The sequence below is a fragment of the Poeciliopsis prolifica genome, unplaced genomic scaffold, assembly GCF_027474105.1.
Source record: "Poeciliopsis prolifica strain line A6 unplaced genomic scaffold, Auburn_PproV2 SCAFFOLD017, whole genome shotgun sequence".
Classification (NCBI taxonomy): Eukaryota; Metazoa; Chordata; class Actinopteri; order Cyprinodontiformes; family Poeciliidae; genus Poeciliopsis; species Poeciliopsis prolifica.
Genome location: NW_026562392.1, coordinates 10,787,337 through 10,812,366, shown reverse-complemented (window position 1 = coordinate 10,812,366; position 25,030 = coordinate 10,787,337). Strand labels below are relative to the sequence as shown.

At 42.9% G+C, this 25,030-nt stretch overlaps 3 protein-coding genes across 4 annotated transcripts; 2 read left to right on the top strand and 1 right to left on the bottom strand.

The window, feature by feature from the left end:
* Positions 1-461: 461 nt before the first annotated feature.
* On the top strand, positions 462-5,942 carry wu:fe05a04 (zinc finger protein 133). The gene is made up of 4 exons (XM_055042263.1): positions 462-491; positions 839-1,270; positions 1,687-2,654; positions 4,536-5,942. The coding sequence occupies exons 1-4, from the start codon at positions 482-484 to the stop codon at positions 5,322-5,324; spliced, it is 2,199 nt and encodes a 732-aa protein (XP_054898238.1). The 5' UTR covers positions 462-481; the 3' UTR covers positions 5,325-5,942.
* Positions 5,943-6,628: 686 nt separating this feature from the next.
* Positions 6,629-10,993, top strand: si:ch211-79k12.2 (uncharacterized protein LOC568844 homolog). The gene is made up of 3 exons (XM_055042268.1): positions 6,629-6,883; positions 7,004-7,262; positions 8,591-10,993. Exons 1-3 carry the CDS (start codon positions 6,857-6,859, stop codon positions 10,069-10,071), a joined length of 1,767 nt encoding a protein of 588 aa, XP_054898243.1. The 5' UTR covers positions 6,629-6,856; the 3' UTR covers positions 10,072-10,993.
* Positions 10,979-24,268, bottom strand: si:dkey-34d22.1 (discoidin, CUB and LCCL domain-containing protein 1). Of its 2 annotated transcripts, none has more exons than XM_055042265.1 (15): positions 24,117-24,268; positions 20,441-20,662; positions 18,926-19,063; positions 17,797-17,848; positions 17,311-17,383; positions 17,098-17,231; positions 16,983-17,020; positions 16,535-16,726; positions 15,371-15,483; positions 14,974-15,148; positions 14,780-14,875; positions 14,606-14,699; positions 13,808-13,845; positions 13,616-13,726; positions 10,979-12,447 (listed from the first exon to the last, which is right to left on the bottom strand). In XM_055042265.1, the coding sequence occupies exons 1-15, from the start codon at positions 24,217-24,219 to the stop codon at positions 12,029-12,031; spliced, it is 1,998 nt and encodes a 665-aa protein (XP_054898240.1). In that variant the 5' UTR covers positions 24,220-24,268; the 3' UTR covers positions 10,979-12,028. The 2 variants fall into 2 exon arrangements, with proteins under 2 accessions (XP_054898240.1, XP_054898241.1); XM_055042266.1 differs by having other exon boundaries at positions 14,780-14,872.
* Positions 24,269-25,030: the final 762 nt, after the last annotated feature.

Here is a 25,030-nt window from a genome sequence, read left to right as displayed (position 1 = left end):
CAGAATATTTTATTGTAGACAAGCCCACAGTGACTCTGGAGGGGCCTCAAATTGAAGGGACAGAGCAAACATGTGGTGGAAGGTACTCTAGCTGAAACCAAAACTGAATGTTTTGTATACAAAACCTTTTAAGACTGAACAAACCATCCCCATTCTGACTCAGATTAGCATCAGGATAGCATCAGGTTTCTTCAGCAGGAGCAGGAAGGCTAACTGTTGTTATTGTCAAAAATGAAGAAAAAAAAAACACTGAAAGCTTTCCTAGTCTTTCATCACCAAATTATTTTCCATATCGCCACACTACAGCATTACTTCAATAACTTGTGCTTATACGCATTAAAAACAAACAAACAAAAAAAAAAAAAACAGAACTGCAATACCACTCCAGGGCAGCAGGGGGGCCAGAGAGCGCTATAGCGCCCCCCTCCTCTCCTGCCTCTGCTTCGTGAGTTTGCCTTTGTTGTCCTGGTCGCGGTTTACCATGGAGGCAGGTGAGAGCAGTCGGAGGACTATTTAGTTGTTATCGCTCTGCTTCCTCGCCGTGCTGGCCACTTGACTCGCTTTACTATTTTGCTTCTTCTGCGCACAACATGCGTTCATTTTGGTTTGAAGAGCGCAAACAGCGCATGTAAAGGCTGCGAGCGTTCGCCGAACCGCCACCATCACCATCCTTATTCCTGCCAGGTGAGACGGCAAGGTGTGTCGCAAAAGGAATTTCCGTTGGAAATAAATCCCGTGTTTGAAACGAGGAAGAGCCCGAGATGTTTGAACACGTTAAAGGCGAGTTTTAACCCAGACTCGAGAGGCTAATGAAACCAATGTGCTTGTTGTTTGTTAGGGAGTGATCAAACGCTCCTCTTGCCAGCGATGTCCACCGACTCCACCCGCGACATCCCGCTGGCAGATCCGGGATTTCTGGATGTCCCGACGGAGAGAGACTCTCCGTCGGGACGAAACCGCTCGGAAAAGCCTCTCTCGCTCGCTGCCGCCTCCATGGGAGACGCGAAGCAGAGGAGGCGGCTCAGAAGCGGACAAGAGGGAGTCAATGGGGCCGCTGCTCCTCCTGCGGGGTCCGCTAAAAGCGATCATCCGACGGAGGCCCCTCAGCTGGGGGCTGAGCCGGGGAAAGACGGACAGAAAGACCCCCAGGTGGAGAATGCGGTGGAGAATGCGGAGGACGACTCGGACGACAGTGATGTGTCCGAGGTGTTTGAGGAAGAGGAGTTTGATGAGGAAGAAGATGAGGAGGACGAGGAGGAGCTGAGTAACGGTAAGACTGGATGAAATAAGGACCAATAGTGGATTTGATGACACATACTGCAATAAAAGAAAAGATTTCTGACCGGTTAATGATGTTTATAAAGCTCTGACCTGTCGATGCAGATTTCACTTTGTTTTCACTCCTTTTTAGAGCTATGAAAACAAGTGACCCTCTTAATGATGAAGAGCTTAATATAAACTGCCTCACTGAGAATAAATAAAGAAAATCTTCAGTTAATTTTTTTATTTAGTTTTTTTTATTGTGCTATAATATTGCACTATCAAATCAAGTCTATAAGCAACTGAGAAAAATTAATTTTCTCTAAAAAATATACCCCCCTTCCAGGAGAGTCTTGATCCAGTAGTTAAATGCATTTGATTTGTTCATTGTTCTTCAGCTGCTTTCCTCTCTGTATTTCCCCACAGAGCAGAGCATCTCTGGTGACCACCGCTGCAGCGTCTGCGGCCTCCAGCTGCCCTCCAAGTTTAAACTCCAGGACCACATGAACCTGCACACGGGAGCGCGTCCGTACTGCTGCGCCGAGTGCGGGAAGCGCTTCTGTCAGATCTACAACTACCGGCTCCACCTGCGCACGCACGCCAAGGCCAAACTGGAGCGCCACTGGTGCCGCATCTGTCTGACCGGCTTCTCCTCGCAGGAGGACCTGAAGCGGCACCTGTCCAGGACGCACTTCGAGGAGCAGTTCTATGAGTGCGACCTGTGCAAGCGCGTGTTTGCCTCGCTGAAGGAGTGTGAGAACCACGTCCAGTTGCACAAGTGCATGGTCAACATCGTGTGCGAGACGTGCGGCCGCAGCTTCCGCACCGAGAAGTCTCTGGCACGGCACAAGAAGCAGAGGTGCCTTCACAGCTTCAAGTGCACGGACTGCGGGCAGACGTTCACCAAGAAGAACGCTCTGCTGAAGCACAGCTTCTCGCACCTCGGCTTGCTGCCTTACACGTGCATACGGTGCCGCTGCCATTTCCGGCTGGCCAAGTTGTACCGGCAACACAAGTGCGAGCCCGAGCGCATTCACTGTGTGGCGTGCCTGCGAGAGTTTCCCAGTCAGGAGGACTTCCAGCGGCACAAAAAGGACACTGGCTGCTGGGGGAATCAGGAGCCCAACCAGAAAACGGACGAGATCCGCTGTCTGGAGTGCGGCCAAAGGTTTGACACCTCGGACGAGCTGAAGAAGCACGCCGGCGCTCACCAGAGGGTGCTGAAGTGCGCGGAGTGCGGGAAGGGCTTTCGCTCGGCCTTGCTGTTGATGTCCCACATGGGCGGTCACGCCGGGCAGTCGCCCTGCTTCTGTCAGAGCTGCGGGCTGGGCTTCCCTCACCAGCAAAACTATGACATCCACCTCAAAACATGCGGAAAGACTCCTCCATCGGCAGTAAGTGAACGACTTCTAAAGAATCAATCTGGTGTACCTGCATTCTCATCAGTTTTTGGTAATCGAGCTTTAAAAAGGAATTAAAATAATGTAACTCTTGTACATGTAGGATGTTGTCTTAATCCTAATTTTATTCATTAAGGTTTGGAAGAGAGGCTTTCAATTCTCATCCTTCAGCTTGTAAAAGTTAAACTGTGATGCTCAAAAAATAATTCTTTAAAACTGAAAAAAGGCAAAATATTAGACCTTGTATATTTTACCTAGGTTGATAAATAAAGCAGGTGAAATAAGTATTAAACTCATTACCAGTTTAAATGAGCGTACTTCTAAATTGGACATAAAATCCTCATCAGATGTCTGTAACAGCTGATCCAGATGTGCATGAACAATGTTTAATACATAAAATGAAACAGGGAAAAATAGTGAAACCCTTACTGAAATTTATTTCATACTTTTTTCTAAAGTCTTTGTTGGAGGAACTAGAAATATTCACCACCTAAGTGTGATTTTCACCCATTTTTCAACAACAGTAGTTTTTAAATCCTAAATCTGTGGGCTTCTTCTATGAACTTTAACCTTTAGTTCCTTCCTTTCATAGATTTTCTGCAGGATTCAGTTCATGTGACTGGCAGTGCCAGCTTCTACTTTTTCTCTAAAATCGGTTTCACATAAAGCCACTGCTGTCTGACGACTTGGCTTCCAGAATGGGACCTGTAAATATCACTCTGTCATTCATCCATCCTTCTGGCCTCATTACAACCACACACTATAGTGTGGTTTATTAAGATTAACAGACCAACGCAACACTTTGCAAAATCTATAAGAAATGATATTTGGTTTGAACATTTTTAACAGAATTTGTAAAAAAGTGTTGTGTGTGTTTGCAGCCGCCCTGAATTCAAACTTTGTGGATCCAGTTTTCACACCAATAAACTCTACACATCTTTTGAGTATGTAACTGGCTCATTTTCAGAAATTGTTTCCTTTTTGGCACTTTGTAACACTGACCAGGTTTGTTTAGTGCTTGGCTCATATTTGTCAACAGATTATTTTCCATGCGCCATAAATTGCTGCTGCTCCTCTTTGGGCCTGCTGACTGGTTCTGTGTTGCCCATTCAGTTTAGGTTGCTCTTACCTGATTTGTAAGGGCAATTTATGGGGAACGTTTTCAAAACTATGTGTCATTTTCCTTCCACTTAATAATTATGCCCTGCTTTGTTCTGGTCTGTCACAAGAAATACTTATTACTATTAACAGAAAAGAGTTCAAGACAGTTTTGGGAAAAACATGACACGGTGAAAAACTGTCTTTTATTGAGTAATATCTAATCGTTTCTGCTCACTCGCGTCTTCGTTTTATATTTCCAGATTCCACATGAAGATCTTGATTTAATCCGTCTTTTGTACGGTATCTGACTTTGCCTTGGAGAGTTTAGGACACACAGTTTTAAAATGTGTCTTTTAATATGCATCTGCAAACCAGACGCATATATCTGGATACCAATGAAAAAAACAAACAAAAAAACGACTCGTTAAATATGTCGGACAGCCTGGTGAGATGTAGAGTGCCAGAATATGAGAAAACTGGCCAGCTTTTTTTATTTTTTATTTCTGTTTGCTCAGCATGTTGTTTTTATTATTGTAAACATTAAAACATCATCTACATTTTTGACCACTAAAAAGAAAACTAAAACAATTTTAATATCAAATTTCTCTTCTGACAGAAAAATAAATGGCCAAGTGTATATATGAATATATACTCTTAACTTGCACAGACCAACATGCCTCATAGTGACTTAAACAATTTAGCTTCTCTCTATTACCACTGAGTGATTTTTTAAAAAATGCTAATTTTTTTATGATTTTGGTTTGCTTGTTGCAGAGTGTTTCTAAGAAACGTCATACCCCAAAGAGCTCGCTCCCTGGGAAAAAAGGTCTAAAGAAAGGCACAAAAGCAACCTCTGCATCCAACATAGCCCCCGGTTCTAACGTCGCCTCGAACAGCGCTGCAGCGCCAGTGAAGGATCCCAGGCTGCTAAGGACAGAGGCCGCGTCCTCTGACTCAGAGGGACTGTGGACACTAACTCTCGACGAGAAGCCGCCTCCCGGTATGAACCTGGTCGTGTTTCTCCCCGTCTGTCCGAGTCAAACCGACGGGCTGCCACCCGGGGTCCCACAGACAGTACCAGTCGCCGCCGTCCAGGCTCTGCCTCGGGAGTCGTCCAGCAACGAGCTGCTGGGAGCGAGCGCTGCTGTCGGAGCGTCGCTCAACCCCTGCCTGGAGTTGGTCGCAGGCTTCCTGGGGCAGGAAACAGAAACGCCTTTGGATTTGTCCAAAAAGCTAAACATGCCTAAAGACACTGCTTTTGTTTCAGTCAAGAGCGAGCAGAGCGAGTACGAAATCTCAGCGCAGGCTAACGATTCAGAAAAGCGAGGGAAAAGACACGAAACGGAGGGGCAGCTGGACACATGCGGCGGGGCAAAGAGATGCAAGCTGGAGCCCGCGGTTGACTCTCCTCTCGGTGCTTACACAGCATCACCTCCTCCTGGACTGGAGGTGAAGAAAGCTCCTCTCTCTCCTGGTCCTGGTGTTGACGTGTGGTCCTCCACATGCAGCCAGCTGATAGACTGTAAACTAGAGAAAAACATCAAAATGGAAATGGACATTTAAATCTCGGCCTGGCCTGATTCATCAGAGGAAAAAAAAAACAAAAACTCACCCTGCAAAGAAAATGCATCGTATTTTGCAATAATTTTAGACAGGAATTATAAATGGCACTTATATTGTATTCCCAGTAGTAACAACGTGTGCACTTGAAATATTACACGAAACAGGAAATATGATATCTATCATACAGATTTATGATAACCTGTCTTATTTCTTATTATGATTCCTTCAGTTTGTTGGGATAGAAATCTGGCAATAAATGGGGAAAAAAACAGGGGCCTGTTTTCTGTTTAGAGTCAACAAGACATTCCACTGATGTGCATCTTTCTGTTTGAATGTGTCTTCTGGATGAGATGTGTGGAGAGAATGCAGAGTTACGTTGAATTTCTGTCGGCGCCTGAAAACCTTGATTCTTTTACTGTATATTTGTGTGGGAAATCAAAATTTTCCAGTGTTTGTGTGTACTTTTATTTTATTTTTGACCGCAAACATTTCAGTATTTAACATGCTACAAGACGGTACTGGTGTTTGGCCAACTTGAGGTTTACATTCACTGTGTTGTGTATAATTCAGTTGTGCTGTTTTTCAAAGGCGAATAAATATTTGTTTTTTTTTAAGCGAGATCCCGTTTGTGTCGTGTTACGATCGAGTTTGTTCCCACAAATACTGTCTGCTGATTTCTGCACCATGTGTATCACGGGTGAGGTGACGCACATCGACGTCAGAGGAAAGACCAAAACGTTTAAAGTTTTGATAGTGCCCACCGATTGGGTCTGCATGGTGGATAAACGACAAGCAAAACCTCTGTTTGTGTGTCCTGTTTGGACAGGAATCCTTTTCTTCTGGTAATCTTAAGATGACAGCAAGTTAATTTAGCGACAGACTTCATGAACTCAAGCTCAAAGATATAACATGGTCTTCAGTCTCCTTCCCTTCTGTTTCTCCAGTTTAAATTTAAAGAACGTCCATCCACAAGGTGCAACGTGGCTGTATGAGGCTGTAGAGATGATTGGTTTGAAGATGGATGCAGCTGAACAAGGGTCAACAACACTGAACCCCTTCTCTCGTCCTCCAGCAAGAAGCTAAAAAAAAGAGTTTAAATGGAACTCCTTAAATCAGAGCTTATTTGTGAGTTGGAATGGTCCAGTCAAAGTTCACGCTTGAATTGATATAGTCTGCAAGATGTGAGAGTTGATGATCATAGTCCCTTTCAAAGCCGCATCATGTCCACAGCAATGCTACAAAAAAAATAGCATCCTTTAACTTTGTACGTTTAACGTGATAAAACGAAAAACAAACAAACCAAAAAATCCATATTCTCTCTGGTGACAAGTAGTCCTCCTCTATGATTGTAGCGGAGGGATACATTTAGGCAAAACAAGTCCCGGCGAGGTCCGGGAGGCGTCACGTGTGTTTGCACGTGTTTCATTAACCCGGAAGCAGATGGTCCGACTGGGTGTGTTGATGTCAAAACGTGTGTTTATTTATTTTATTGTTGTTTTTCGTTGGTCCCTCTTTCGCCGGCGTTGTAAAGTATGGACAAAGACAAGAGCAGCGACAATGTGAGTAAGCTGTTCGCTCAGTAACATGGGTTGAAAGCTGCATACGTAAAAGGCCTCGGTTAAAGAGGACGTCACGGTTCCGGCCACGGCTCCTTCTGCTCTTTTATTTACGTGTCGCAGCACGCCCAGTGCTCCTGGATGGAGATGCACCAGTACATCAGCGACCTCCTCTCGTCCGGAAGCCAGTCCAAAAACTCGCCGGACGTGAGAAACGCAGCATGGGGGGCGACAGCTGTTGCTGCCGGGGCTCCCTTCGGATTCAAAGCGTCCTCGCTGCAGCCCCTGCAGCCGGTCCAGGAGAGGAGAGAGGCGGCCCCGGGCAGGCCGGTCCACGCCGGGGCAACACACCGGAGGGGAGAGGCCAGAGACGGGGCAGAAGGTGGCATCACATGTGGCAGGATGTTTCAGCATGCAATCAAAGCAACCTCCTTTCCCCAGCATTACTATCTGTGCTTTAAAGTATAATCAATTCCATGTCTCTCGTTTTAAAGTCTCCAGATGGTGAAAATGTAACCAAGTTTATTGATTAACATGGCATTTATTAAATGTCTAATATAGTTTTAGTAGTTTAAAACTGAATGGAAAGACAAACAAAAACACACACACAAAAAAAATCCAACCTAAATTAGCACATTTCTCTATCTTTGATATAATTGATATAAATCTATAAAACAGTGGTTATCTGTAATGGAAGAGTCTCCCTGTGAGACATCTGTGTTAAGATATACACAATGTTTACCTTAGAAATGAAAGTGTTCACTTATCTGGAGATGAAAGTCCATTGCAGATGAATAAGATGTCAAGAAGTTGCCTGTGGATACAGCGAGAGCTTGATGACATGGACAAACAAAATTATTACAATATTTTTTTCAGTATCTGCTGCAATCTTTTCCCCAATTTATAAACATGTTCAAATAATTACGACCCCCCACATAGTGTCTGTCAGCCCACATGAATTGTCTGCGTTATTAAAATTGAAAGTCTACAATTATTGTTTCTACTGACATTTTATGAATTTAAATAAATGTTTGAAATTGTTTTTATTGTGTAGCACTACATAGAGCTGCACAATGTTTTTTTTTTCAAAGTAGCTGTAGTGTATATTTTGATGCAAGAGAAACTTCTGCTTTTGTGATTCTTCTGTTGAATTCATTGCACATTGGTACAGATGTGTACATTTTCTGGTTATTACAGCAGAAGAAGTGCCACTGGGAAAAATTCAAAAAGGCAGATCTTTTATTTTTTTGGTCTAGTAAATAATTTTGCTATATGTTAAAAAATTATGATGCCATGTTCCCAAAGCATTAGGAAAAGAAACAGGCCCACAGCATGACACTTCCTCCACGATGCTTAATATGCATGTTTTTAAAATTCATCTTTTATTATAAATACCAAGTCCACTTATTTAATTTTTTATTTATTTTTTTACCAAGGGTACAACCATTAGTGGATTACTTTTATTGATGTAAAAAGTTTAAATACATGGTGCTTTTATTTGAAAGGAAGTTTTAATACCAATTGAATAAATATACTGAAATTACAAAGTAAATAAAATTTTTTAAACACATCTTTCCTGGCGATCTCAAATATCGCAAGCGCTGCACCATCTCTTGTTCCACATCTCAGTAGATGTTGATCTTCCTTGTTTATGATTTTTAGTTTTGATTTAAAAAATATGTAACACTTTTTTTTCTTTTTGCTCCAAAGGTTTGGATGAGCATCATGGCTGCACCTGCCCCGGATGTCCTTTCTTTAGCTCCTCATCCTCCTTTGAAACTTTAACACCCCGACAGTCGCTGTCCTCATCTCTATTGGCTCAAGCTTCATGCCAGCCCAAAGACCTGAGCATGAACCTGTGCTCTCCGGACACCACCGGCGCCGCGTCGGAGCAGGAGTCCAGGCCGTCCGACCGACCACAGACCAACAACGCGGACAGAGGGACCCAGAACCAAAACCTCGACACTCCCTTAAGAGCCTCAGCAGGCTCTTTGGCTCATCTCTCCATGATTCCCTGCTTCTGTTGCCACCGAGGAGTACAAACCGGTGCTCACCTCATGAACAGTCAGGACAGCGCAGACTCCCCCTTTTCCCACACCCACGCCCACCATCACTTCCATCACCACCACTGCCCCATATCGTCGTGCGTTCCCTGCCCTCAGCTGGCCCACTCTGCACAGCTGTCTGCCGTCATTCCCTGCCTGTCCTGCCGATGCTCGCTCCCCACCTGTCCTCAGGTCTGCCGCCATCAGCACAGAGAAGCCCAGCAGCAGCAAGAGGAACGAGGAAGACCCCTTCTGTCTCTGCATCCCTGCATGCACTGCCCCGCCTCTTTTTCCAGACCGTCTCAGCTGCTGCAGCACCAGCGCTCCGAGCACGCCCATAAGCAGTCAGGCTTCCTCTGCACGGAGTGCGGCCGAGCCTTCAACTCGCACAGCAACCTCCGTATTCACCTGAACGTGCACACCGGCGCCCGGCCGTATTCCTGCACTGACTGCGGGAAGAGTTTCAGCCAGTCAGGAGCTCTGAAGATCCACAAGAGGATTCACACAGGTGAAAGACCGTATTCCTGCGACTTTTGCGGCAGGGGGTTTCCCCATCTTGCAGGGGTGCGGGCTCACCTGCGGACTCACACAGGGGAGAAGCCCTACAGCTGTGCCCTGTGTGGGAAGTGCTTTACTCAGTCAGGAGCTCTTAAGATCCACACCCGCATCCACACAGGAGAGAGGCCCTTCGTCTGCAGCCTCTGTGGGAGGGGCTTTTCCAATCGCTCCGGGATCCGCTTCCACTATCGCACAGTTCACTGCCTGACAGCTGAACATGACGGGGAGGCGAGACCCAAAGCAACGGGATGCTCTCCGGGGCGCCCAAGAACTCTGCCTTCGACCAGCGGTGGACCTGTGACGGACAGGGCTTCAGCTTCAGCTTCAGATCCTCTCAGTTCCACAGAACTGATTCCTACTAACCATGGGAGGATCACAACCAGTGGAAATGAGAGCAGGTCACCAGCAGAAGGAGCAGGCAGCAGCAGAGAGGAGTTGCCCTATGCCTGCGAGGATTGCGGTCTGCGTTTTAAAGACGCCCCGACTAGGAATCGACATCAGACCCTGGTGCATTACTCGCACGACAGCCGGGTGGAGGAGGAGAATCTGGGACAAAGGAGTGAAAATGTTCAGAATCAAAACGAGTGAAAGCTCATTAATGTTGGTGTCTGTGCCTTGCAAAAGTATTGACGTTCTTGGAAGTTTTTCCCAATTTTGCCAAATTACAACCCCAATGCAGTGGTTTTTTGGGGGGGATTTTGTTTTCAAAGGCCAACCCAAACTGTTGCATGAAAAGAAAGTGAAGGTAAATGGATATATCTGTCCATCCATCCATTTTCTTACACGCTTATCCCATTGGGGTTGGAGTACATTGCGTTATGTGAATCAAAGCTAATCATGCTACCGCTAACAAGCTGCTACTTGCAGCTCATTATTATAAGGTATATAGTCATAGCATAAGATATATCTAACTAGTTGGTTAGCTAGCTTTTTTCTGTCCGTTATGGGTAAAGGCACATTCATAGGCAGTTCATCAAGCACCAGATTTACCGATTAATAATCGTATTTCAAAAGAAGTTACTGCTGCAGAAGGAAATATTGTTGAGAAGGAGAGCCGGGACTACAGATGCCGACTGATGTAAAAAAAAAGATGAAAAGGAATTTATTGAGTTAAAAATGCTAAACCACGCACGTTCCTTCCACTTCACAATAATGTGCTATTTAGTGTTGGTCGCTCACATGAACCCCCAATAAGCCCGTTAAAGGCTTTACCGAGTTCTGCTCTTGACAAGGTATCAAAAGGTGTGGACACTTTTGCACGGCTCTGCACCGACGAGGCACAGCAGCGAAATCTGTCGACCGTTTTGTGGTTTGTTTCATTCATTGCTATGTGCATGTACGTAATTTACCTGTTTTATTTTATCACATAGATCATTTACACAATGAGGCAGATTTGGCTGAGCACCAATTAGTTTTGTTGTGTGGTTCCATTTCAGGTTTAGGACCATCTCTTCCAGTTTAAAAAACAAAAACAAAACAAAACAAAAAAACAGCGTATTGTTCTTAACATTTTTAATTGTGCCTTATTCTGTAATGTGAGGGAGATTCAACACAAAATTTTTAAAAGCTTCAGTGTAAAGGCTAATTCAAGAAACAGCTGACTTCTTATTTAGAAGACTGCCATTCATATTCAAAGGATACAATTCAATGTGATTCAAAAAGTGCAATTTTCTGCTTTTTCTTTTTAGTAAATATTAGATGCTGTATTTTTATATAAATTAAAGAGTGGACACAGAGGTATGACAGATACCGTATGTGACGCACATATGAAAGGCAAATAATTCAAAATAGTTTGTTTTGTATACAGTTTTAATATGACATCCTCTTTTAATTTAGTTTAGAAGTGCTTCCTTCTTCGAGGAGTGTTTGTTGATGCAGGTCCCTGATGAAAATCACACTGAAGGTATACGAAACTTTTCATTTTCTCGTCACACTTTCATCCTGTTTCTTTGTGCCTTTTGTTGTGTTCAGTACTTAAACATGTTATTCTTCCAGACAAAGTTACACATGTTCAGTATTAGATATCTGAAGCTCACAAGAGCCACCTTGTGGTTATATGTGGTCACAGCTCCAAAACTGTGTACAGTTAAGTGTTTCTTCAAGAGTCTACAAAGCGTATGAGCGAGTAACAATCAATCCACTGTTTTGCTTTAACCTTTTTAAAAAGATGGATGTGTACATTTCAGTAGAAAGTGCAGCTTGTAATTGTTTGGTAGACTCTCTGCGTCTCAGACGCAATCAAACCTGTAGTTTTTGTGCATTCTATGGAATAAAAACTGTACAAGTCCATAACTTCCTGTAAGGAAATATTTTGTCAACATGGCTCTCAGATCTTGTGTACTGACTGGTTTACCGTGATATCCTCTATGAAAATGGGAGTGGGGGGTGTGTGTGGGGGGGGGGTCTACAGTGACTCCTGATGTCCTTGAACATCTCTCACTGACACGTTCACCCTGCTGAGCATGCTCTAGGTTAGTGTCCTCTTAGGATCTAAGAGTTCCTCTGGTCCAAAAAGATCTGTTCTCCACATCTGATCTCTCTGCATTCACAAAGGCTCCTCATAAGTGTGCTTTTGCACCAACGAGTCACTTGGCTTGGGCTCTGCGTAGACTTCACTGGCAGGGCGAGGGCCGCTGGCGTGCAGAGCAGGCGTGCAGTAGCCATTGAACAGCACCCTATGTGAGGGGCAGTCGTACTGACTGTGACCGGAGGGTGCATGAGCAGGTCTGTGCATAATGCTATGAAGAAACCCTGTCAAGCTGGGCGGTTTGTGCTCAGGGGGAAGCTCGCTGAATGGAGTGGCGTACTCAGGCTCCGGGGGAAGCGGCTCGGCGTACTCTGGAAGGTTGCCAGGCGTGTCGTAATGGGCGCAGGTGAATGGAGTGGTGTAGCCTTCATCTGAAGAGGGTCTGAATGTGGAACCGACCTTCTGTCCAGCAGATGTAACGGCAGGAGCAGCATAGTCTGGGAAGACGAGAAAAAAACCCAGTCACAAGTCACTTTGTTTTGTCAGGTGCAGCAGAATAAAACATTGTTTATTTCAGTGATGCAATTAAAAAATGAATTGCCTTCAGCACTCGTCACAGAGATGCATTTAAAGCCTTTGGCAACTATATAGTTTCTATAGCTAACTATAAAATTGAGTACAGAAACAAATAAAGCTCTAGTAGTGTATTTCTGCTTAAACACAGGCTAATAAGGAGCAGTGGATGAGAGTTATGGCCTTCGAGTTATCTCATTTTTGATAGATGGTAGTATACACACCCTCAACTGATATGTAATGATTCAGAGGAGCTAAAAAAAATAAGTCCTCCTCTAAGTATCTTTTTAGAGCCGTCCTTTGATTTGCAGCTATTGAAAAACATAATTTTATATCTTGGACAGCTGCTCAGTGATGCTTCGTTGCTCAGTTTTACGACAGGGTTTGTGAGTGGATTTACTGGTTCTGGACGTGCTGATGACATGTCCAGAACCAGTAAATCCTGGAGGTCGTCAGTAACACTTTTCAGGTTTAGTCTAAAAAGGAAATAAATGGATTATGGCATAAAGTATATTTAAAAGCAGGGTAGTTTGACTTCTTTAGGGCTCTCATAATATCTAACTGTATCATATTGTTCAAATAATTCATATTTCTGGTTGCTAATAGATTAATAATTATTGCATTGATGTAAAAACAATCCTATCACCTATGATTTAGGCAATGGGAAAATAAAAAGCTTGGAAAAATATTTTCTACATAAAAGAAATCTTATCAGACTACAAATGGACCTAACTCTGAAGCTCACCAAGTGATAATAATTAAGATTTAACATGTTCCAGAATGAACACTTCAGTCACTGAGCATCTGAGTGAAAAGCTGAATTACAAGCCGAGGGGCTCGATGAGGCAGCGATGGGACTGGTGGGGGGGGGGGGAGCAGCCTTTATCAAGCTCCAATTAAAGGGTCTCTTTCAAAGCAACTCTGAGGTCCGAAGAAAGGAATGTTTATGCAGAGACAGGCAATGCGCTGATCCAGGACAAAGAATGGTTCGGCCTCAAAGAGAGCCCGGCTGGAGCTGCTGAGAGAGACTGCTGATGACAGTGGCAGGGCTGGGCTGACGGAAGAGAGCAGAAAACCCTCCTCAGTTCTCACCGTTCAGAGGGGGGCTCGGCAGAGCGTCGTGCACGCTTCGCACCAGTGGGTAGGAGATGAGCTCTGACTGTGGACATGGGAGACTCTTCGCCTTAAAAGCCTGACAGCCAACTGATGTAAAGACACACAATGTCAAATTCAGTGTTTTTGACTCTAGACTTGAAATATGTTGCATTTATTAGCTTATCTCACCTGTGGGTAAGGAGTTCTTCATTACAGAGTCTTTTTTCCTACAAGAGAACATATGAAGGTATTTTAAAACTAGATACAAGTTTTATGGACTTCAGCAAGTTTCCACAAAGTATGGTAGTAAAACATTCCTCATCTGTGAACATAATACAACTGAGAAGATTTAAATAAGTTATAATTGCCATATTTCTTTCTGTTAAACTACTGAAGTCTCTTTCTGATTGTACAGACAAATTATGACATATTAAGGTTTGCGGCAGCTTCTCTTAACATTTGGGTTTCAGAGTTACCTGGACAGATAGACCTGGATATGTTGCAGAACTGATGTTAAAATGCGTCAAGCAGGCTAGCATTTAGTTTCTGCAATTGTCTCAATGCAACTTCAAATGCATGGCCTAGTAAGAAAAATGTGAAAAATTTTGAAGACTTGATCAATTCTGAGAAAAAAAGAGTGCTCAAATATTCAGCCAGAGTTTTTCCAGAAGCTTACTGATGGCTATGAAGTGTAGTTTTTCTGCAGCTTGAATGGCCATATTTAGCTGGAAGTGAATGAATATCTTTGAGCCTTTATGTCTAATTTTGTGTTATCGAACCACTCTGGAAGAAGAAATTTTCAAATGAGTCATTAAGAGCCCCAGAAAATACGCTATTCATGCCTGAAGAGTTTATGTAATCTTCTTACTGGAACTGTAAGAAATCAATGAAAACAGCTGAAGGAGTCATTCCAATAATAATCCTGCAGAAAGTCTGAAAGTGGACAAAATGTGCAAGTGAAACCAACACAACATTGATGCACAATACCTTCGCTTCCACCAGATCCCAGCCAGTAGACAGCACCCACACATCACCAGTCCCAGGACCACTCCCACTGCTATGACCACTGGCTGACTGTGGGCTGCAGCAGAATATGTGTGGAAGGGACAGAGTGAGGTTTCCTGAAACAGACTGAAATCAATTTATATGCAAAGTACATACTTAGTGTTGTTTCCACAGACAGGGCTTTCTCAGTGGGGGTGGGTGAGGGGCTTGGGTTCAGAGTATCCACGTTAAACTTGATGAATGGAGACTCTGCTGGAAAAGAAGCAGCACCTTTACGCCTGTAACACCTGACAATCAGTGTAACTGTGTGAACAGATGATATTTGCCTCGAGCAAACAGGATGTGCTCACCTCCGGGAGGCCGTGACCTCGGCGTGACCTTGGCTGCAGGGCAGCCTAAGAGCTGAACCCGAGCAGAAGCTCTGGTGTGCCAGCTTAGCGGCTGAAGTCGAACAAATCGAGCAACGACAGCAGGAAACAAGCTGTTGAGCACCCTGAGGTGGCCGTCTGTGTAGGACTGAAACACCTGGGAGCAAATAAGGAAAAACAAGATACATTCAGCAGCTGTTAAAGAACCCTGCAGGACTTATACTGGCAAAAGTTTTACTTTTGCGTCTCTAGCAGTTCTGTGATGGAAGTAACATTTAGGTGCTGCGAGGCTGGATTTGTTCGTGTGCCATACTCTGTATTCATGAATAAGACAAGCAGATGAACTGACTGCGTGTCAGACACATGGTGGAACACCAACCTTTTTTTCTTTGCTCATAGTGTCTTTGTAAGTCTTCCAGCTCTTTCTGTCCTTGCTGAATTGCAGACTGTAAGATTCCATGTAGCTGACTGACGATCCTGTTGTCACTAATCCTGGGGGAAAACAACGAGAAGAAGCATGTACATATTTATTGTGAGTTCTTTCACAATAAACAGCTTAGTTGGCACAATAGTTTCTCTCCTAGCCAATATTTATGCTGCTATAAACTGTTCCTCAGTCTGCCATTCTCTCCCATTATTATTATCTTAATTATGTAGTCTTTGCATTTGCTACTGTCACCAACTTTGGATGTCGTCCTGGTTTCTTTCTCAAAAGCATTGAGAGCTTTGGGTTTCTCTCTTTGTTTTATCTTTCCTAAAGAAAGTCATCCTGGTGAAATGCTTCTGCGCTGAGATGCATTTCTTTTCCTAGACAAGCAACGTTCTTGTTCCTGTTTTTCTGCTTGCTGGCCCAGCATTAGTAATATACCTGGCAGATTTAGATTTGGAATAATCTTTCATTGTGGCCAAAATAGAAAATACTCCCAGCGTGATGATTCAATGTTTATTTTTATATGTCTGTGGTGTAAAAGTTTTTTTTCCCCAATAACTACATGTACTTTGTTATTGTTACGATAGAAAGTGACTTTTAGCTCTCTCTCTTTAATGGATGAAGTCACTGATTGAGATACTTCTGCCAACCAGTTTTCCAATAATAAAGAACTCCTGCACCATCTTTGTTTGCTCCTCAAATCCTTCTTGCCCTTTAACCCTCTGCTTGCTGTGGAAAATGAACAACTATACTGGACTGGATTCTGCTTTAGGCGTCTTTCTGCTCAAAGGGAGCTGTTCCTGTTGCTGCACGCTTCCTCAGGATGAGGGATTGCTGCAAAGCGAAGACCCTAATAAATTGGCTGGCCTTCTTTAGGAAGAGAGAGAGAAGCCGATTTAAATGACTGTAATATTAGGACCAAATTGGACAGTTTCCAATTGTAATCTGACAAATGAATTGGGTGGGACTGGATTTTACCATTTAACCTCGACAGAGAAGGGTTCTAATTAAACGGAGGTAATGTTAGTTATTACAAAATGCAATATAAATTAATTGAACTGACAAGAATTGGAGGAATTAGAGAAGCAAAGAAATCTATGTATGTTTTTTTACCCGTCACAGTGCTCCTTTCAGACAGTTCAATCTCCACCCACGGGTTGGGATCCCTGTGGTCTGCTGTCCAGAGCAGGAAGTCGTGGCTGGTTTCTGTGCTTCTGGAGGCTGAGAACACTGTGTATTCTTGACTGTTTTTGTCCCAGAAAGACGATGCATTTAGAGCAGAGACAGCCAGGAAGTTGCTACATTCTGTTTGGGAACGAGAGGAAAGGAGGAACGAGTCCCATTGTTTTACACGCTGCGCTACAGAAATGCTTGCGTCTTAACTATGTTAATAATGAAGAAAATTTTTTATGGCATGCTGCAGAAAGCGGACTGATAAGGCATTATGAGACGCCAAAATTGAAAACAGAGCAGCTTAGTGCAGAAAATAAACTCAAGGAATGTAAATAATGCCCTGCTTGAGGCTAAAAACCTGATTTGTAAAAAAAAAAAAAGCTCCTACCTTTGCTAAACAGCAGCTTCTTATCAGATAATGACCCCCTGTCAAAATGGCATCAAGGAAAGGTCAAACAGGCAGCTGGTAAACGTCACTGTGATCTTTCATTGAGATAACCAACGTTTTAGAGAGGACTCCATTGGCGAAGGTGGATTCATAGAGTGTGAGACTTCTTCCCTGATTCACAGTGATCCGACCTCCCACAGTGTCAGACATAGCTCCACTGTGGACCGCAGACTTGCACAAAACCGAAGTCTGTGACATTTAAGAACAAGTACAGTACTTTTAAACTTGAGTTAAGTTTTAAATAAAGGAAAGGAAAATGTGTCCTTACGTCTCTGTAGCCCTGCTCAGAGTTTCCCCAAATCTCCCCCGGGACATTTTTGCATCCAGCTGGGCAATACACGCTGAGGAGCAGAACCACAGATTGGAAAGAAGCGCACATTGTCTTGCAAAAGTATTCACACCACTTGAACTCCTCTACATTTTGTCATATCAAGACCAACACAAAGCAGCCTGTAAATGTGAACAGGAACAAAACTTAGGACTAAAAAGCTAACAAAACAAAAAAAAGTATCCATCTTCCCATCAGTATCCAAGGTAAAGCGTTCCCACTGTATGATGTAGCCACTGCCGTGTTTCACCAAATGAAATGTAACTGCAGCAAAATACAGTTTACAAAGTCTTACAAGAGCACTACTTGGTGCTCTTGGTCTATGAAATAATATCCAAACAAAAGTTAATGTTATGCTTCTAATGCCACAAAATATCAAAAACATCAGCAGGTCGAATTGTGTCTCAGTCTCTGTATCAAACTTACTTTAAATGCTGGACCGTAAAATGGGATCCTCTTTGTAAACAACCAATCAGATCTGTGAAAAAAAAAAAAAAAGCAATCAGATGCTAAAATTAATCAACACTCGTAAAAGGTGTAGAAACATGGAAGTCTCTGGCTTACACAACACCCACACTGCCTGCATACACACACACACACACACACACACACACACACACTCACACACACACACACACACACACACACACACACATACAGATACAGACACAGAATCATACAGCACAGATTCAGGATGAGACAGTCTGGCATGCTCTAAGCGTTCTATATTAGGAGAAAGGCAGTCGTCTCTGTAATGTGACTGACGTCTTTGTCGCCGTCCCTTAGTCACACAACACGAGTCTCGCCAGCAGCTCTTCTGCCATCATAGTTAACAGATAGAGGTCTGTGTCTCTGCTCAAGACCTCAGCTCCAGATGCCAAGGGATTTTATAAACAACCAAGTGAAAAACAGGAAACTATGATACAAACTGCAAATACAGAGAACCTCACTGAAAAAAAGAGGACAGTCTCTCATTATATCATAGCGACGAGATCCAAACAATCATTTGTAGCATACACAGAAAAATCCTAAACACCCAAAAACTTTATTTATGAACTAAAATACTCAGAAGTATGCTAATATTTAAACCCCTCCAGGATGGATGGTTTGCAGCAGTACTCTGCGGCGCTTGGCCTTGTTGGGGAAAAAAAAGGAGGTGAAAGACCTGAGTCAGCCTGTGACAAGGAGACTTACTCTTGTTTCTGAGTAAACACAGCAGTGGAGAATGAATGCTGATAAGCCGAGACACATACACACCAATACACGTGCACACTCGACACGCATGCACACCCACACAGGTAAACATTAACAGAACAGTGAGCATGACAAAAACACCAGTGAAAGCTTGTAAATAAGAACACAGACAGCTGGTAATCATGCGTTAAATGAAGCTGGGATTATGTGCTGTTCGTGTCCTGTAAGGGCAAAGCACAGGAGTAATACAGAAACTATGTAGTCCAGGATAGTGATAGCCTGCTGTCTCTCTAAACACCACTTGTTCGTATTGTGTAGCCTGATAATTAAACAGAAAACAGAGGGATTGCTGCAGACGTACCTGGATGCTGGTCCGTTGCATAAGAGAGCAGAAACCCTCGTCCAGAGCGGTGTGGGCCAGACATGAATGTTACCGTCACTTCGTTGGTTTCAAGAGTCACATTGTTCATGGTCGCATTAAGCTTTCCACAAACTGGGCCTGGAAATAAACAACCAGTCAAAGTACAGAAAAACAACAAAAATCTTGAGTAAAGTTAAATTAGTTCACTTAGACTTTTGTACATTTTCTCAAGTTATGTTTGACTTTCTGTTTTGCTTTTTTAGAAATGTTTTCCAATTCAAAATCAGAAGGGGTACGTTTGTCTTCAGGCTTCCTATTTGCAAAACCACATTTTGTTCAAACAAAGCTGTGGATGTTTGGGAATGAGCCCTATTGGCTTTCCACATGTAAAGGTGGACATTTTTTGCAATCCCTGTTGTGAAACACAGTGGCAGCAACCGTCATGCTGTGGGGATGGTTTTTTTTTTCGACAGGAAACAGGGAGCTGCTTGGGTTTGACCGGAAAGTGGTTGGAACTGAATGCAGGCCAATCGTGGGCTAAATGGAGATACTCACCACACTTTGATTTTTATTTGTCAAACTTGTTTTTTGAAAAAATTCCTCCTACTCCACCAGCACACACTACTTTGTGTTGATCACATTTAAACCTCATAAAACACACTGAAGTTTGGCGCTGCAGCATAACAAAATTTTTAAAAGTCAATGGAGCACAAATAGTTTTGAAATGACTGTTTTTCTTCAGCAAATGTCTTTCAATATTTTTTTTTGTACTTTTACTGCTTTTTCATCTAATTTTTAAACCATCTCCTGACATAAATCACTAAGACATAAAAGGTTTTCTTGACCCAAGGGATGTTATCTTCAGGCATTTTGTAGTACTAGCCTGTCTGCACTTTGGGCACAAATAACTACTACATAAAATCTGCTCCAACAACAAAGGGCTGATGAATCTCTCAGGTCTTCACTTATTTGACAAGCACATACTGTTCACTACAGTACTTTGGCAGGACTGGAAAGGAACAAAGTCAAACAGCTAAAGTCAAATGAAAAGAAAAACGGTTTTAGATCCAGAGACTGAAAAGGTATCAGTCGTGGTTAAAAATTATTTCTTTCTTTCTCATTTATTCTTTAAGAAACCTCCTTAAACTTCTGGTGCTAATCTACATTAGCAGCAAAAGACAGAAAACAATGAACACTTTTGAGCTTAAATAAATCCATCAACCTTCACCACAATACTTATATCGCCATAATCTCCCAGCTTTGATTTTTGGTGCGCAGTCAAATATCTGTAGCCTCTGGACACAATCTGACACAGCTGGTTGCAAAATGAACATGTGCGTGTTGCAAAATAGGGTTTGTCTCCCATCGATGTTTCAGCTAAATGGCATGCTATGACTATAGAGTCATGCCGGTAAGTTCTCTAATAATGGTACAGAGCATTTAAGTCTGTCAGCAGGTATGCTGGCAAAACGCTGACTGCGTCTGAGATCACAACAAAATCGTAGGTGAACTCACCCAGTCTCCGTTCTCCGCTCTTGCCGGTGATCACGATGGATCCGTTTCTGCAGCCTGGGCTGCTCTCGATGTCAAAGTCTCCAAACAGCAGGCGTAGCGTCTGGTCCTCCTGCACACGCAGCCTCCATTTACACCAGGCGTTGCTGGGATAGGTGCCCGGGTAGTTGGGAGAGGCTATGGTACCCGACTCAGTTCCCAGCAGCGCGTGTCCACAACCGTTACCTAACAGGAAGCAAGAGCAAAATTAAGACAGTAGTGAAAATAACCGACAAATAAATGAAATGTAAAAAAAGAAATTAATTCCGAATATCTAGAAACTAAAAGTTCATTTAGAAATTACTCATCTGTGACTTCAGCTCTACAATGTATTGACTTTTGAGTCAAGAAATAAGAGTAATGCAACGGTGCTGATTGCTCTTTAATTTTTCCACCTTTTGTCGTATTAAAACCCAAACTTCATTTTAGTCCGATATTTTTGTTGTGGTAAATCAACCTTAAGTAGAACTTAACGGTAAAGTGGGGAGGAAAATATCACAAAACTTGCCATAGTTTCTGAATTAGATTTATGCCTGGACTTTATTGGTTTATTCTAACACATAAACATACTTTGATATAAATGTGTAATTGTATCTCTGGTTGTGTGTGAAGTGTTGTCTAGCTGTTTGGGAGACATCCATCCCTCAAATCATTTGGCCTCTGCATTTAGTCGGCTCCGTCCATCTAGTCTTGACCAGCAGGAGAGTAGGAACCCCACAGCATGATGCTTCCACCACCAGGTTTCACTGGTGCTGTGTTTAATTGGAAACACAACACCATTCCAACCAGTTCTGTTGCTTTATGAACAGAAGATTTTGTCTGAGGTAGTTTTTGTCATCGTTTTTCAATCCTACACCACTAGGGTTTTATGATTAAACCAATGAAGTGAAGCTACTGGGAATAAGTCTTTTTTTGTTGTTGTTAATTATATATTTGAGTGTTAGAGACTTATTAAAGTTAATCTTGATCTTTAATTCTTTATGTCTTTGGGGATTGTTTCAGTCATGTTGTTGGTAGCACCATTGCCTTGCATCAAGAAATTGTTAGCTTTCCGCTACACTTGCCCAAAAGGATCAAATGTAGCTTTTGAAGGCCTATCGTCTGTACTATTCATGTATTTACTTTCAAACCAGCTATGAGAAGTGAATTATTGGCTACACTATAAGCAAAGGCAAATTGTCTAAACCACAGACAGGTTCGTCATAACTTTCCTTAATTAAATAAAGCGAATAATGAAGGCTTTGGTGAAGCATTATTTCAGGACAAATGCATAACAAGTCCAATCATAACAGGCCCTGCAGACCTGGACATGTTTATATTCATAACCGAGTGATGACACGAATAGTTGTGAAGGAAATTCCTCAGACTATAGCATAAGCTGAACAATTTGCCAAAGTACTTATACTAACAAAGGTGAAAAGACAAAGAACTGGATATTTTGGAGGAAAATCTATTCATATGGGAAAAACCCCCCCAAAACATTTCAGCCTTTAATTTGTTACATCCTCTGACCTGAGTGCGCTGACTAAAACGCTTCTACTGGAACAGAAAACACAAATATTTAGATACCTCGTCTAATATCTGTGTTGCTCATAGGGGGAAAAAAAGAAGAAAAAAAAAAGAGAAAAGAATCCATTGAGTCAGAGATTAGCGCCCTGGAAACTGTTTGTACAAATTCAAGCCCCCACAAAAATTCCAGAGGTGACATGTTCCGAGAATGGTCAAAACCCGAGTAAGATATCGAGGTCAGACTGAGCCTAAACATCACTCCCACCCCCCTCCACCCATCCATATATGGCTCCCAAACCCCCAGATAACCTTCCTCTGTCCCTGTGTCACACATCCTGCATCACACCAGCTACCCCCACATCCCCCCAACTTCCCAACAGCTCTTCAAATCCCACCACAAACCTTTGAATGCTGCTTCCCCTCCTCAGTTCCCCAAAGGATTCTGTGGAAATGCCAGAGTGACATGCTGTTGCTGTGGGCACCAGAGCATGGATCTGTCACTTTCCGGTGGGAGGCCACAACAGCGGCAGTGCCGGCTGCGTTCTGGGTGACTGCTAATTGTCTCCTGCTGGCTGAACTCCTTCACCTGCAGTCACTCTGACAAACCCGCCTGGTTCTAATTGCATCAAGGAGCCGATGCCTCGCAAAAGTATTTATGCGCCTAATAAATGTTTTAAAACCGCAAACTTCAAAAGCACTTCATTGGTGATTCTATGTGGTAGACCAGCAAAAAGCGTCACAGAAAAGTGCCAGGAAAATGAGACACGATGCTTATCAGAATCCTCTGTAAAATATAAAGGGTAAAATGACAACCGCAAACAAAGAGTGTGTTAATAAGAGAAGTACTATAGCCATGGTAACACTGGAGGAGCTGCAGAGAAACACAGCTCTGGTAGACAATCTGTTTACATGTGAACTCTGCAAATATACAATTTTTTGTAAAAGCGTGAGGACGAAAGTTCTTGTTCAAAGGAATCCAAAAGTATGTGAAAACAAGATGCCCCGGTCACATGAGACCAAAACGAAACCTTCTGGCCAGCATGCACGACACCGTTTGTGTCGCAAAGAGACATTTTACAGAAATTTTACAATTTCCCAGTGGGCCAACATGATGATGGCAGCATCATGCAGTGGGAAAGAGAAGCTAGTTAGACGGCAAACTGGAAATTCAAGGCACACTTTTGTTTGTAGAAAGAAATAACAGCTTGTTCTGCCCAGTTCAGGAGATCAACTAAACAGAAATTTAAAGTGTTAAATAAGCAAATGCTGTTTTTCCACTTTTTTTCTGGCAGGTTCTTACAGGTCCACACTGGCAAACAGGATGTTCACCTGTCCTACCTGTCACTGCATAGGATTATCCCCCTACAATCTGTCAATCAGTGCAGAGTGAAAACAGGAAACAGGCTGCAGTGGAGCTCCCAAAACCTGTCCCAACTACAGCTAATGAGGATTACCATTTCAGCAACATGATTCAGAATCTGCAATTCACCCTGGACTTAATCAGCCTCCGATATGTGAGGAAACCAAAGCCAAAGAGTCAGACGAAAACAACAAAGAAGATGATTTGTGGTGTGTAGTCATAGTCTACTCTGGAGTAATAGTTTGTCTCTCTTTGCCTCTGTGTGTAAATATGGTCAGTGTGATTCATGCTCGGGGCTTGAATGCAGTTTAGAAAAGCCTGTGTGAGGATAGCTGGGAGCAGCAGGTAAACACATAGACAAGGAAGAGTATTCAAAGAATGTGTCCATCATACCACATGGGCGACCTTTGGACCCATGTGCTTTATAAGATACAGCATTCTGCAGTCCTGTTCATAAGTACATTAATAAAAAAAATATTTTGTGTCCCAACTTTCAGAAAAAAATGTTAGCTGGGAAACAAGTATGAAATATTTGTCTCAGAAATGAGTTAGAAAGTTAGATAATAAAAATGTAAGCCACGTCCCAAAGCCTCATGTCGCTTTTCCGACTCTATTAACAAAGTGTCATCTTGTAATAATAGATGTTTGCCAATGTTTAGTGTTAGCTGTTACTCAGCAAAAAGATAACGTGATGTTAGAAGTTCTGTGTTGCGTCGCTATCATTTTTGTTTGTTTTACCAAAAGCGTCAACAGAAAAGGGCTTTTTCTTACCCTCCTGACAGCGAACATGACCCAGACAGGCGCAGAAAGTCACCCAAAAACCAGCAAAAACAAACTTCAGTCCGTCCTCTGTGTTTTTGCTCTTTCCAAGCATGATTTCCAGCCCTGTCCGAGGAGAAAAGTAAGGTGCATACTTCGATGGGTCGAGTTCTCGCTTCAATAAAATCTCGCAGCAGAAAGTCCTGCGAATTTACTATTGGCCACGAGTCGTGAACTCGGCTTCCTATTGGTTGGGATGACTGCCAATCAAATGATCCCGGGCATTCCATTCCCAAAGTGTGGGACTCCAAATGTGTCTCTATGTAGCACTGTGGCTGTAGAGGTTTTTATCACACTACCTGTCGAAAGGCTATATTTACGAAAAGCAGCACGCCAACAAACTATCTCAAAGATAGTTTGTTAGTGTTAGCTGACAAACTAGCACTGACAAACTAATTCCCTATAAACAAAGACAGGAAAGAAATCATTTTGCCCACAAAATGATTACAGTCTACCACTATCCACTGGGGCTATATTTTCACATGAATGAATGAGTTGAACTTGAAGTCCAAGAGAGCGTGTTCAAGACATATTATCCTCCAAAAGCGGTAAATGGCATAGACTTTTAGAAGTTGTACTGCAGCAGCAAACTAAAGTCCCAGGGAAAATACTAAAAAAAAGGAATGTGAGAATCATCTAGCACTATGTGAGCTATGTTGTCCTCACTGACCATGCCTATGAATTTTATCCCACTGAACCTTTTCAAAAGTCGAAAACAGTCCATTTAACTCGCAAACCCACAAAGAGCGACAATTATTAATCCCACTGTGTGCCTTTGCTCAATAGTTGTCAACAATTTAAGTGCGAAACTGCCACCTGCTGGTGAAATGTAGGCAACTGCAGAGCACGTCAAGCATACGTCTGCC

What these genes read in the sequence shown, in the direction of transcription:
- wu:fe05a04 (XM_055042263.1), top strand. An exon ending in CGAGGAGGAGCTGAGTAACG is followed by an intron (nt 1,271 to 1,686) that starts GTAAGACTGGAT and finishes ATTTCCCCACAG; the next exon opens with AGCAGAGCATCTCTGGTGAC. An exon ending in GAAAGACTCCTCCATCGGCA is followed by an intron (nt 2,655 to 4,535) that starts GTAAGTGAACGA and finishes TGCTTGTTGCAG; the next exon opens with AGTGTTTCTAAGAAACGTCA.
- si:ch211-79k12.2 (XM_055042268.1), top strand. Translation starts at nt 6,857, where the DNA reads ATGGACAAAGACAAGAGCAGCGACAAT. An exon ending in AAGACAAGAGCAGCGACAAT is followed by an intron (nt 6,884 to 7,003) that starts GTGAGTAAGCTG and finishes TACGTGTCGCAG; the next exon opens with CACGCCCAGTGCTCCTGGAT. An exon ending in GGCCAGAGACGGGGCAGAAG is followed by an intron (nt 7,263 to 8,590) that starts GTGGCATCACAT and finishes TTTGCTCCAAAG; the next exon opens with GTTTGGATGAGCATCATGGC.
- si:dkey-34d22.1 (XM_055042265.1), bottom strand. Translation starts at nt 24,219, where the DNA reads ATGCTTGGAAAGAGCAAAAACACAGAGGACGGACTGAAGTTTGTTTTT. An exon ending in CTGAGCAGGGCTACAGAGAC is followed by an intron (nt 17,232 to 17,310) that starts GTAAGGACACAT and finishes TAAATGTCACAG; the next exon opens with ACTTCGGTTTTGTGCAAGTC. An exon ending in CTATGAGCAAAGAAAAAAAG is followed by an intron (nt 15,149 to 15,370) that starts GTTGGTGTTCCA and finishes ATTTGCTCCCAG; the next exon opens with GTGTTTCAGTCCTACACAGA.